The sequence below is a fragment of the Grus americana genome, chromosome 3, assembly GCF_028858705.1.
Source record: "Grus americana isolate bGruAme1 chromosome 3, bGruAme1.mat, whole genome shotgun sequence".
Lineage (NCBI taxonomy): Eukaryota > Metazoa > Chordata > Aves > Gruiformes > Gruidae > Grus > Grus americana.
The window spans coordinates 100,265,216-100,278,519 of NC_072854.1; the positions used below are offsets into that span (position 1 = coordinate 100,265,216).

General features: G+C 35.2%; 1 protein-coding gene across 3 annotated transcripts in view; it reads left to right on the forward strand.

The window, feature by feature from the left end:
* SYT14 (synaptotagmin 14) overlaps positions 1-13,304 on the forward strand; it is a 95,121-nt gene that overhangs the window by 54,418 nt on the left and 27,399 nt on the right. For all 3 annotated transcript variants that reach the window (XM_054822030.1, XM_054822031.1, XM_054822029.1), the window contains 2 exons: positions 7,828-8,096; positions 10,033-10,482. In XM_054822030.1, the coding sequence (XP_054678005.1) occupies positions 7,828-8,096; positions 10,033-10,482 (719 nt within the window). The remainder of the gene's footprint in view (positions 1-7,827; positions 8,097-10,032; positions 10,483-13,304) is intronic.

A 13,304-nucleotide genomic window follows, 5' to 3' on the forward strand; every position in this document is an offset into this window, starting at 1 on the left:
GTTAGTGACTCAGTCCAACAGAGTATCCTTTGCACTCAGAATTGCTATGAAAATAAGGCAAAGGAATCAAAGCAAGATTTGTGTTCCTATTCTGGAAGCAATTCTTGATGGAAAATATCTTTTCTGGTTCATTTTCAGCAGTTAGGGTAGTAATAAATAGAGAGCTAAAATACTATGGAACTTTACACAATTTAAAAAAAAAATACAAAATGCAACTACCAAAGTGAAGCTGTTTTTAAGAAACCATGAAATTACTGCATTTTAAGTTGCAGAAAGAGTTCTCACTAAAGGAAATAGTTGTATCTTATTTAAAACAAAAGTATGGGAAAAGAATGATGGAATTCTGATAATTAAGGAGCACACTTAAGTGCAGTATATACTGCTGAATGGATCTTGTTTATATCATCAAATGAATAATTTTTTTGTCAAAAAATGAACATGCCTGAAATGAGCTGCAAAAATATTAACATGTTCAAGAAAATTACACACATAACACATTAATCTTGCTTTCCAATCAGGCTTTCTTTCCTCATTTGAGACCAAATAGAATGAGAGCACAAACATTCCAGGAATATTAGCTGTGTGTTGCAATACTTGACTGGGAATTGATTTTAGACCTCTGTGGGATCTTTTTCACCTTTTCAGCACTTTATCCTGCTGCTTGACTCCTGTGCTTAATATTGCACCTGTAGAAGTATTAAACTGGACTGGAATTTGAGCTATAATTGAAAGTGAAAATTGTACTCAAATGAAGTATAGCAATGACAGGAAAATATTTTCTAAGTCCACATCCAGCTGCTACGGTCCAGAGGTATGAGGGGATGCTGGTATGCGCACACTGGTCAGAAATGGGGATCCTCGGGGGCCTGAGATGGTTTACAGTGGGTGGAGTTTTCAAAGCCTTTAGCTGTTAAGCTCTGAATTTCTGTTAAGCATCCGTAAATGCCAGTGAGATAGCTGAATTTGGGTGGATTTTCACAGAGATGATAAAAGGTATTTCCTTGTCACCAAGACACTCTTAAGATTTCATAGCCAGTTGTCAATCACCTTCAGCAAGCAGGACTTCTAGTGTATTTTAAGAGGGGAAAACAAAGGGGGGCAAGATTCTATGAATTTATTTAACTTCTTATCTTCTTGGAAGTGGTACTTTTCTAACAGTTTTAATAACTTGGAAAAAATGAATAGTGAACAGAGGTGCAAAGGGATACCTGTTCCTTTATAAAGTTAGCAAACATAGTGATCTGAAAAGTAGTGTAAAGGAAGGTTGGCTGCTTATAAAAACAGTAAAAGTAAACCCAGCATCTAAATGGAACTGCAAATAAGTTTTTCTACCTAAGTACCTTAGTACAAATGCTTTACCTAAGGAAGTACAAATATGGAAAAGAAGGCAAAAAATTTTACAATGTCACTTCTTAAAGATCACTACTTTCAAAAAGCTTTAGAGCTGGATGTAGTATCAGAAGAGAGTTTGAAATCTCCTTTTAAAAGTTTAAAAAAAAAAAAGTTCTGAAAAGCTTGAGTTATTGATATTTGCATCAATAAGAGATTAAAATATTGAACCAATATGTTTAAGCAGTATTTAGATGTATTTTGGACAGCTGGAAAGTAGAAATACAGAACCAGGTAGCAGAACTCCTTCCTATTCAAATTAATAGAAATACTGTATAAGGAATCAGAAAATGATACTTAAATTGAAAGAAAATGAATTCAAGAGATGCTAATGTATAATTTTCATTGAAAGACGACCAAAATATTTGGGAAGGAAACAAAAGAATGTCTTTGACAGTTAGTTCACTGTAATGCTTTAATAATGTATTTGTAGTTTAAATGTTCTAATTTGGGTTAATTTTGGAAAGAGAAAACTTGGAATTTTTCACCAGTGCAGTGCTTTTCTGTATTGCTCTGTGAAACAGAACAATAAATTCTTCCAAATCAGAAGTGCTCTATTAAGTGCAGAAAAGAGCAAATTTCTTTTGTCAGCATACAAAACCAAGCTGTAGTTCCACAGGCTCATGATGTAAACAGACAATAAAATTTTAAAAATTACTGTGTCAGTATCAGTAACTTTAATTGGTCTTACCTTCCCTGAGGAAGAAAATTGAAGCTTTAAGGACTGGATATAAAGATGATTTGACAATTTTGGATTAGTTTTATTAAAAAAACGAAAGAGAACCTTTTTATTACGTGAACGGCCAGTAGAATTAGCCTTAGAAGCTGAGAAAAATGCAGTGCTAAGAACTTCATGTGACATCAGATGCAAGTGGCAGGAATGCTGTTTTGATTTCTACAGGTCTGGGATTAAGCTTATATTGTATGGAATTTTCTAAATATTAGGAATTGAAGGAGAACTATTTTTTAATTAAAAAAAACCAACACAACAAACCCAAACAGATACGATTACTTTTCTTGTTTGCTGGTAAATTGCTTACTATAGAAGATAATTCAACTGTGAATAAAAGACTAAAATGTGGCAAATGCAAAAAAAAAAAAAGCCAATGAAAGATTTTTTTCTTTTCTGTTGTCCACCACTGCTGGACATTTTTTCTGGTGTCCCATACCACTCCTATATTCCCCCTTTTTTCATTAAGCAAGACTCATAACTTTTTTGGAAAAGAAAGAGTAATGCCAAGGTAATTTGTTTTGTTGTGAAATAATGTATTTTTTTCCTCACAAAGATGCATGTAAGCTTTTCATTTTAAAGGAAGGAGAGCCCCGAGGTTTCATTCAATATTTAATGTTTATATTTTATACTCCTCATAATGTGGGGTAATTCAGTCAACGTAATATTTTTGGATGGTAGAAAAGTTCAAACATGAGAATTCCATTTGGACTGTCTGTGCTGCATATCAGAAATCTCTAAGGGTATTTAATCATTCAGAATAAGAAAGGTTTCTTTAATTTTTAAACATGTATTTCATTTTATGTTTTATTTAAATTGTCTTAACATTTACATAGAACCCCTTGAAGGCTTGAAAACTTGAAATTTATGTTAGATTAAAAAAATAAATAATTACGAAGCATTGCGTATGTGGAGATATATTAGAAGAAGAAAAGGTACTTTTTGAGTATGAAGATAATTCTGATAATTACAAAATATGACTTGCAAAAATTATTAATTTATATAGTGATTATTTGTTTTAAAGGAACTGGAAACCAGATTCCAAAAGAAGTTTTGCAGTAATGCTGCCTCCCACAATAATATGAATATTTAAAGAAGTAATAATATATATGAGAAACTCCAAGTTGCAAAAGTGTAGTTAATTACTGCTTATGAGAGAGGGGAATTAAAAACACAGGGATAGTTTCTTTTCCCAGATGTTAAGAGATGGACATTCTTGGAATTACTCAGGAAATATGGGCTAAGCAAGCTATGTTTGTGCTGCTGCTGACGACCTTTGGGAAAATTAATTAAGATAGCAAAGTCTAAAGATTGTAAACATGGAAAGGAACACCATCAGCTTCATGGTGAAATGTACATCCTCATGTGGTCCTCTGGAGACCAGGCCAGAGAGGAGAAACGAGGAGCATGAGGAGTAGAAAGTTCAAATAGTAACTGAAAACCTAAAGAAAAAGCATTTCTTCTGGTAACATTGTGTGCCTGAACAAGTATTGAAAAAGTTTGTGTATTTTCTGCTATTTTTCAGTTGTATCTCATTTTGGCCATGCTTTTACAGATAGTCCCTTGAGGTTGATGGCGAGAATTATGTACAATCGCCCTTTGGCTTTCAATCAGTCCCTGCACAGGGACTTCTGAAAATATTTTAACCTTCATTGTTTAGGAAACAGTACTAAAAAGAAGGCATTTATTTACTGCTGGCTTAAATGTGCTAATGACAGTTTAAACACTGTAATTTCTGAGTGTACCAGCAAAATGCTAATCTGCTTGTGTTTGTCAGGTATTTCACATATAGTTCTGGTTTCTTCAGCTGTTGAGCAAGGACTTTACTGTTACTACTGTATGAGTGTTTTCCCAGCCCACTAAAGACAGAGGAAAGTTTTAATTAAAGCTGTTAACCCTTAAAAGATTGATTATTCAGCAATACACTGTATTCTCAATTTCGGGTTTACTAAATATTTGTTACTAAACAATCTAGTTTCACTCATGTTACGAGAATGTAAAGTTATTTCACATATTTTGGATGTAAAACTAGATGTGTGATCTTCATCCTGTTAACTTTCTTTTTGTCTTTCCTCTGTTGTGGCATTTTCTAGCTGGTAGGAACCTCAGGCTAAACACGATTTAGTGTCTCTGTGATTATTCCTTTCTTCCAGGTTTGGGATATATGTTGACTTGTTTTTCACCCTGTCTAGTCCAAAATGGTATGGTAATTTAATATGAATAATTTCACTGGGGGAATTGGCAAAATTTATTTTCTATCTGGTTTGAGAGCAGAAAGTTTCCTGGGAAGCTCGCATAGAAACGGTGCAACAATTAATTTTAGATTTCCAGCATAACCATTTGCTTGTTAAGAGTAACTCTTTAGCAGATGTTATTAGCCACGTTCAGTGGCCTTTGGAAGGTATTCTTTGGCTTTGTCACAGTATAAAGTATGCACAAGTGTAACTGTGTAAGTTTACACCTTAAGTGAAAGGTACAAGATATGGTATAGACAGTGGTTCTATATGTAAATATGCAACACTTCAGAACATGCTTTCCTTTCAGCTCCAAATGCAATCAGTGATAGGCCAGCACACGTTCGCAGTGGTTTTTTATTTTAGACTTTGATACACGTGCAAAATGTTGTTGATGGATTGATTGTTGTAGTTAGTTGTTACTTCTGTGTAATTTTTAAGGAAAATACCCAGTATCAGATATTTGGTGTTGCTGTATTCACTTCTGTCTGTGATAGCATTTGTCTTTGATAACATCGGTCATTAGAATGTCTTCAGGTAATTCAAATTTGCAGTATTTTCAGAGAGTCATAACACGAAATGCTTATTTTATTGCATCGTTTACTGTGGGGAGGGAGGAAATTAATTTAAAATGAAATGTTTTCACTTTAAAAATTCATTTGAAAACTATGGTATCTTTTTTTGTAGAGAAACCTTTTGTTCAAAAACAGTTTATGCCTGTTTAGACAGAGGTGTCCTTAGGTTTTTAAACCTGGATATTTGTTTTTAGAATTTACATGCTAGTTCTCTTTGGTAAACTAAACTTTCAGAAATAGTTAAAACCAGCCCCAATGTTTCAGCTTTTTCTGAGATTTTTGGAATCACAGCTGGTTAAAAAGAATTTTCTCTTCTTCACTTCTTCCCCGCCTACATTAAAAGTACCTTTTCTGTCACACAGCCTGTGTGGTTTTCCCATAGGGACATATAATGGAGTTCATCAAAGTGAAAAAAGTGAGTCACACAGTCATTTATTTACTCATGTAAGACAATAATGGTGTTGATAGTTACCGGGACATGCTTTCATTTCTTCAGATTGTGGAAAAGCTGGGAGTTTAAAAGTCCTTGCAGACTAGACTACAAGCGAAAAGAAAGAAATGAAGTTACAGCTACATGGTGGCTACTGTCTCATTTAAGGCCATTTGCTGCCTTTTAGCAACAATGAGCAGAAATGTTGTTGCTCTAAATTTGCTAGAATATTTAATTATATAAATTATGAAAAGGAAGTGCTGTTTTCATGTTATAGAGAATCAAAAGTTATTTACAATTATTATGATCAAAATATCAGTTTAGATTCTAAAAATATGTTTGTCTACTTTAATGGGTACAAGTTATTTTATTTTATTTTTTTTTTTAAAAAGTGCTTTCCCAGATCTCTCCATGTTCTGCAAATAAAGCTTTCTCACTACTCCTGCATGGCAATTTCAAGCTTCTGACTGTCCCGCTTAACCCTGTTGCGTATGTGAGGTTTTATGTGTATTTGCTAGACTGATGACTACGTTTCAAGTATAGAATTCCCTGCCCATTCTGTTTTTCTTTCCAGCCCTGTGGGACTGGAGTTTCAAGAGTTAGTGACACCGGGCAAACTAACAGCAGGAGACCTTTTGCATAAGTGCTGTAAGAGTAACTTGGAGTCACTCTGAGTGGTAGGCTGGCTCTGCTGGGTTTATCAGAGAAGAGAGGATTCCTGACTCTGGTATCATCTGGTAGGAGCGCTTTGTGGTGTTTTAACTACTCATTTGCCTTAGCTAAAGCTAACAGGAGTTCCATTAGGAGCCCAGTGAAATAGACTCTTGCATTCCCCAGTTAACTTTGAGGCTTCTGCTTATCTGTGCAGTATGAGCTGTCTTGTCCCTGTCCTTCAGTTACTCAGCTTTGAGGATCTGCAGTGCACATGGGCTCCCTTCTAGCCAGCGTGTCTGGGTTTGCTTCCCATGGACAGTGTGCACCGAAACCACAGCAGTTTGGGCTCACATCAAATGCCAGAAGCTGAGAAATGTTCCTGCATGCCACAGGCAGATACAGCCCAGACTTCCAAAGGAAAGGAGAACAAAAGGGAGCCTTTTGCTAAGACAGTTTGTTTCCCAAGAGAGCCACTTTACTGTGTTTTCAGCCTTGTTCAGTAAAGGGTAACTCTTATGCATACTCTGTTTATGTGATGTGTTGAACAACTGGTAATTACCTCTGAAGCAGATAAAAGGTTGATGTACTTGGTGAGAATTTAGGACATGGAGAATTTGATGATGAAACTAAAATGTACCACCTTTGTTGTGTGGGAAAGATCAGTTTCTTTCTTATATGAATCTGAAATCAAAGTTTATCTTGTTCTGATGTTAATACTTTCATTAACTTCCTTGTTTGGCAGATTTTTTTTCTGTGAGTGAAAGTGGTGTGTCTAACACCAGAAAACATTGTTGCTTGGAAATTTTTGTGTGTAAGTTAATTCTATGTGTGAGGGGTATCAAAATCTTCATTAAAACCTCTACAGAAGATGTAAGCAAAATGTGATACAAGTTTTACCTATCCTTAGTATTCCTTTCATTTCATCTACTGCACACCTTGCTGTTGTTTCCCAACTCCAGTCAACTGTGTAATGCTGCATAGTAGTAAAATAGGAGATAAAAATTTGAAATGTAATTATTTTGAATTAACTTTCTGTGTCCTTAGCCATGCATCCTGGGTTTATTTTTTGAGATGTATAACCACATTTCTAGCTAGCTAGCTAGTGTAAGTGAGAAGCAGAGATGGTCAGCATCAAGTACTCATCCAAAGCACAAGATTGCTCATGGTCCTTTTTCCACTGTCTTTAGTTACTGGGCCTAGTGTCTGACTTCTAGACACTGGTTATGTACCCCTTAGCTGTCCTTAACAAGTAGTAAAGAATCTAAGACCCTGCTTCCCTTGTTAAATTCACTGGTGATCAGAGTTCACTTGTGTGAAAAGGCTTGTGTCTGCCTTTATTAACACCTTATTTGTCTTCAGAGTTTAATTTAGTATCTCCCTGGGTGAGCAACAGCATGGGAGGTAATCAGAAGTTTGATATCATGGCTTTAGGGAGTGCATTTTGTTTCTTAATTGGTCTACATTCCACCTGTACAGAATCTGACTTAAGATATCCAAAGGTTTTTGCAAGGTAAGCATCCCTGAAATTCAAGCCTAAAATTTTTGTCATGTCATATTTGTGCTATATTTATTTATATCTGGTTTACACAGTCCATTGTGCCTATATATTTAACACTGTGCTTTTTCCCACATCTCTTTCATCTGAGAGATCATTTGTTTCCATTTTTAAACATTTATTTTTTTCAGTAGTATTTGTTATTTGACATTTATAGATTTTAAATACTCTGTCCAGGTATTTGGACTTACCATTTTCCACAGAACTGTTTCAACAGTAAATAATCAGAAAGTAAGTAAAGAATTTTCACTTATTCTCAGCAAACTGCATTCAGAGGATGAGAAGAACACCTCCGCTAGATGAACTGCAGCCGCCTCCATACCAGGATGATAGTGGTTCTCCTCATCTTTCATGTACGCCTTCTGAAGTCGGAGACAGTAAATGTGAATTTTCCCAGTGTAGCAACAGTCCAAGATGTTCATACAAGTGCCCAAGCGAGGGGAGCACAGGACATGAAATAGAAAGTTTTCATAACAAAGGATATGAAGAGGATGTACCAAGCGATAGCACAGCTGTCCTTAGTCCAGAGGTAAATGAAAACAGTTGAGTGTTCTGAAGCATCATGCAGTGCAACCTTTTGAGAGATTTTTTTTTTTCCCTAAAGATCAGTGTACAGATATATGAACACTAATATTGCAGCTTATTCATTAAAAAACCAATTAGTTTGTCAGAAAATATTACGATAGGATTTCGGATTCTTCTTTATAGTTATCATTATGTTCAAAAAAGCTCCCAGTAAGAGTGAATATTTTTTTAAACAAGTCAGAAAACATCACACTGTAAAGACTGTAGTCAAAATTCTTTTTCTTCCACATAATTTTTCAAAAAAAAAGAATAAAAAATCCCTGTTAATACTTTTCAAACTGAACACCCCATAATGTAAAATGTCTTTTATGGAAAAAAAGAAAAATATTACAAAGAATGTTTCCAAATTGTTGATGGTAGTATAGAGATTTGTTCCGTTTAATTTTCGTTTTTGTCTGCTCTAAACTGTTATGATACCTATTTTTGTTTACTACGAAGAAATAATCTTTTCTGACATGTATTTCCTTGAAATGTCTTTAACAACCAGTTACTGCACTGAAGTCTATGCATAAGTCTACATTAGTGATGTAGTGTGCAGAAGAGGCTCTTTTTGGTACAAATTTGTCTTTTGTCCCTACCTGAGGTTTTGAAGTACATATTAGGGAGCACTCCTGATGTGCCAGCAGCTGTTGCTGTCTTAGTAGACCTCTTGGTAATTTGATGTTGCATACGTGGGGTGTTGGTGCAACATCTGGAAGGCCCACCTGCTATGTGAAGCAAGGTTCTCAAGCAGTTAGCTGTCTGCACGTACCTGGCGATCAGCTCGGACCACAATCTGTATGAACTTCATTGCTGGTAAAGACATAGTCTGTACATATGGTCCTCGAACCCTAACAGATTGCAGTAAATCTAATCCTAGTTCTTCCCACTTTGTGTCACAGCAGTCATTAATGTAAGCGTACCCAAGAAGTGAGAATACTGCCAGCTTTTTTTTATAGCCATTCAACAACTTGAAGAATGAGGCTTTCAGAGGATTGAATTTCCATAGCTGTATAGCAACCAGTTTAAAATAAGAACATAACATTGTTTAATCGAAAAGGCTTTATTGTGGCACCTATTTATTTACATGAACAAGCATATCTTTGATAATACAAAAATGCACAGGAAATACATTTGTTTTACTTACTTGGAATAACTTACTATACGGACAGTAGGTTGACATTTACTTGTAGATATTTTGTGTTTCAATATCACTATCAAACTAACTTTTAAAAATATAGAGGATTGATATTTTGTTCAAAATTTGAAGTGACAGTGAACAAGTTTAAAATTGAGTTTAAAATCCAGTTTTAGGACTGATGCCGTTTACAGAGAGTTCAGAAAGTGTGTTCAAAATAGACCCGTTGTACACAGTTCTAGTAAAATTATGTTAATAAAGCCATGATAATTTTTGGCACATGTATGAAACCCTTGTGGACTGCAACAAGAGCTGCATGTGCAAGTAGGTGTTGTAATTCCTGTATTCTTTGCTGGTGTCTCAATCCCTAGCCAGCTCTTAAAGCACTATAATAACTTAAAAATGTGCAAATACTCACACTGAAATAAGGTAGTTCTATCTTGTAACAAAAGTGTATGGTTTTTATCATGTGGGGCACGGAAGAAGAGGTCATAAATACAGCCTAATTTAATCTGAGCTCTGTCTGATTGGCTCCTGGCTTTTGGCAGTATTGGCCAGGTAAATTCTTTTGATTTCTTCTTGGCTGCTAGTCAGCCATCTCCTCAGGCTTTCAGTGTTTAATTACCTTGTTTATGAAATGAACAAAAAGATCATAGTCACTTCATATTGCTTAGAGAAAGCCAAATATATCCATGCTGGATTTAATAATAGAATACAATAAATAAATAAATAAAAGCTGCTTTTTCTTCTTCTTCTTCTTCAGGATATGTCAGCTCGAGGATCATCTTCACAGCTTCCTAAACCTTTTGATCCTGAGCCAGTAGCTAAATATGGCACACTGGATGTGACTTTTGACTATGACTCACAGGAACAGAAGCTTTTGGTGACAGTGACAGCTGTCACAGACATTCCCACATACAGCAGGACAGGTGGAAGCTCGTGGCAAGTACACCTAGTTCTTCTCCCTATAAAGAAGCAGAGAGCAAAAACCAGCATCCAGCGGGGACCGTGCCCTGTCTTCACAGAGACGTTCAAATTTAATCACGTTGAGTCTGAGATGATTGGGAATTATGCAGTTCGCTTTAGACTGTACAGCGTACGTCGCATGAAAAAAGAGAGGATTGTGGGAGAAAAGATATTTTACTTAACGAAATTGAATCTTCAAGGGAAGATGTCAGTGCCAGTGATACTGGAACCTTCTTACAGTCTGTCTGTGAGTATTAAATGAGGCAGAATAAGAATGCAGTGATATACAGTGTCCTAAATTTTGTAAGAATAGTGTGTATATTTATAGAGTCATCACATCCACTCCATTTTTTTCAACAGCCATAGCACCATATTAGCACAATGATAATTTCCTTAGAGTTTCTGTAAGTACATTCACTTTCCACCTGCAAAAGCTGCCCATATTTTTCCTTTTAATTACTTAGAAATTTCCAGTCTACAAATAGGGATATACTGGTGAATATATGTATATGCAAATACATATATATGTATTTAATCGTATAATCTTTATTCTGCTACCCACAGCATTTCAATTAAAAAAAAAGAGGGAGGGAAAAAAAAAATCTATACTAGCAAGTGCCCTCCATCTGTTGCAATTAAATTTTGGTTGCAATAGGTATTTTCCTTTCAAGAAAGAAAGATAGGAAAGAGGAATTTTGAGAGCACAAAGCCATTTTTAATAACTTCAGCTTAGAACCTTGTAAATAATTGATTTCTGGTTCAGTATGAAGTGAAAAATAGTGTGAAAAGTAGTTCAAGCTGAAAAGGATTTTTGTTTGCTGAAAAAAAAACCCTACCTATCTGACGAACAAAATTTTTTGTCTCCCAAAATTCTTTAACTTTACTATTTTTAATAAAGCAAAGCAACAGTAAGTAAGGGTAAACATAGGTATCACTATAAGAAACACAGGGTATCACTGTATGGGCAGTGATCAGTGTCTCCTTTTTCTCTTTTGTAAGTATTTAAGTATGCTTTTGTCTAGAAAGAAAATATTTGTGATGATGTCGACAGGGCTTCCTAGACCGGGAGTGCTTGAATGTTCATTGCTTAAGTGCTGCTATGTGTTAAATAGTGGACTTTTCGGGGAAAGAGCAGGTGATTTAGCCAGGGCATCCTTATTTGGACATTTTATGTGTTTTGTGGTGTTGTTTTAACTGTCAATAAAAGAAAAAGAAAATGAGAAGGAAAAGAAAGGAAAAGATTTTTTTCAGCTGAAACAATGCAATTAATTTGTTCTGCATTTTCAAAAAAGTTTGTATCAATTGAAGTGACATTTCTGTTGAGCATGAGTATTACAAAAGACATTCAAAATGCCATTGTATTTAATGACTAAAAATATATTAATTAGAATTAGTAAAAGCTGAGACTAAAACTTGAATCTGATTGGAGGATCAACTGACAAGAGAACAGCTTTTTTATCATTCTTTAAGAAGTACAAATCAGTCTATGCCAAGGATGAAGTGGTTCGTTTACCTAGTGTGAACTTTCCTAATGCAGAGATTGCTAGTTTCACAGATAGGAAAAAGGCAGCCCATGAAACAAAACGTTGAATATTCTAAATGTACTTGTGCAATTTGTATGTGTTTTCAGTAGGTTCTGGTATGAAATATACCACAGTCAGTGAAAGAGGCCAATGAATGGGCCAGGCTTTTGAGTGATTGGTATATCTCATATGTGCACTCGTTATTCTTCTGGTTTGTTTTTTTTTGTTTTGGGGTTGGGGGTTTTTTTTGAGCTTTTGTGGCAGGGAGAGTAAAAATAAATTCCAGGAGGCATCAAAGATAAGAATATTGTTATTTTCTGTGATGGTAAGAGATGCCATATCTGCATTTTACTCCCCTCCTTATTTTTTGTGAGGGAGGAACAAGAATAAGGAATATTGGAAGATACTTTCACTTCCTACCGAAGTTTGTTGCTGTGATGGGGTGTAGGCAGATTTACCTTAACCGTACCTGTTGCTGGAAAAGAACCTTCATAGTCTTGATAGCTTGAATAAGCATCCATGTTTTTTTGGAACTACACGAATCAGTTTTTAAACCTTTGAAAATTCATTCACCTCTGAGTTTGTATTTTTCTATTATTTATAGCCTTTATCATATTTTTTCATTGAGTAGATCTATTACAGGATTTAACATATAGTTATTTTGCAAGATTGTTAAAATTTATTGGTTTTAGGATGTATGACTGGAAGGGGGTGGCATCCTGGGTCACTTGAGGTCAAGTCCTTGTTATTGCAGACAACCATGTCATCCTGATCACAAATTTGTGAATTTTCATCTGAAAACATCAGGTTGTTTCATTTCCAAACTGAATTTCTTCATGACCAATTTATAACCATTTGTTCTTATGCCAGCATGGTCCTAGAGGTTAATTAGTTCTTACCCTTCTCACCTGTTTGTGTCTGGGTCTATTTATATGCGTTGGTTGTATTCCTTCTCAACTGTCCTTTTGCTAGAATAAGCCAACAACAATCTATGTCCAACTAATCATACATGCCAGGCAGGAATTATTTAACAGGAGAAGGTAAGTGTTGTTTCAGTTTGGAGAGATCCAGCTGTTCGGGGGGTTTGTAATTATAAAATCCGTGATGAGGTACATTGTAAATTCTGAATTAAATTTGCCTTGTTCAGTTGCAGAGTGTTTTGTTGCTGTGAAGTGTTTCTATTTGACAGCTTTTTTACAAAGCTATTTCTTGGACATGTGACAGTTGCCCTATTTTTTCCACTGCTGCTCATTATATGGATTTTATATCTTAAATATACCTTCTGTCACTGAAACTTCTTAATCCATTGAAACATCTATGCTAATCTCTTCTGCAGAAAGAAGTTTTATTTGCTTCTGTCTGGGCCTGATATATTAATGTATTTTATTAGCTACTCATCTGCCTTCTGATTGTATAAGAACAGTCAAGTTTAGTATTTTTTCAGTTATACCTTAAAGCTATTCACAAGGGAATCTGGTTAAAGGTAGACAAGCAAGTTCAGTGCCTTTGAAACAGTGGTATGCTCACTAGTATGTTCTTTAAATAG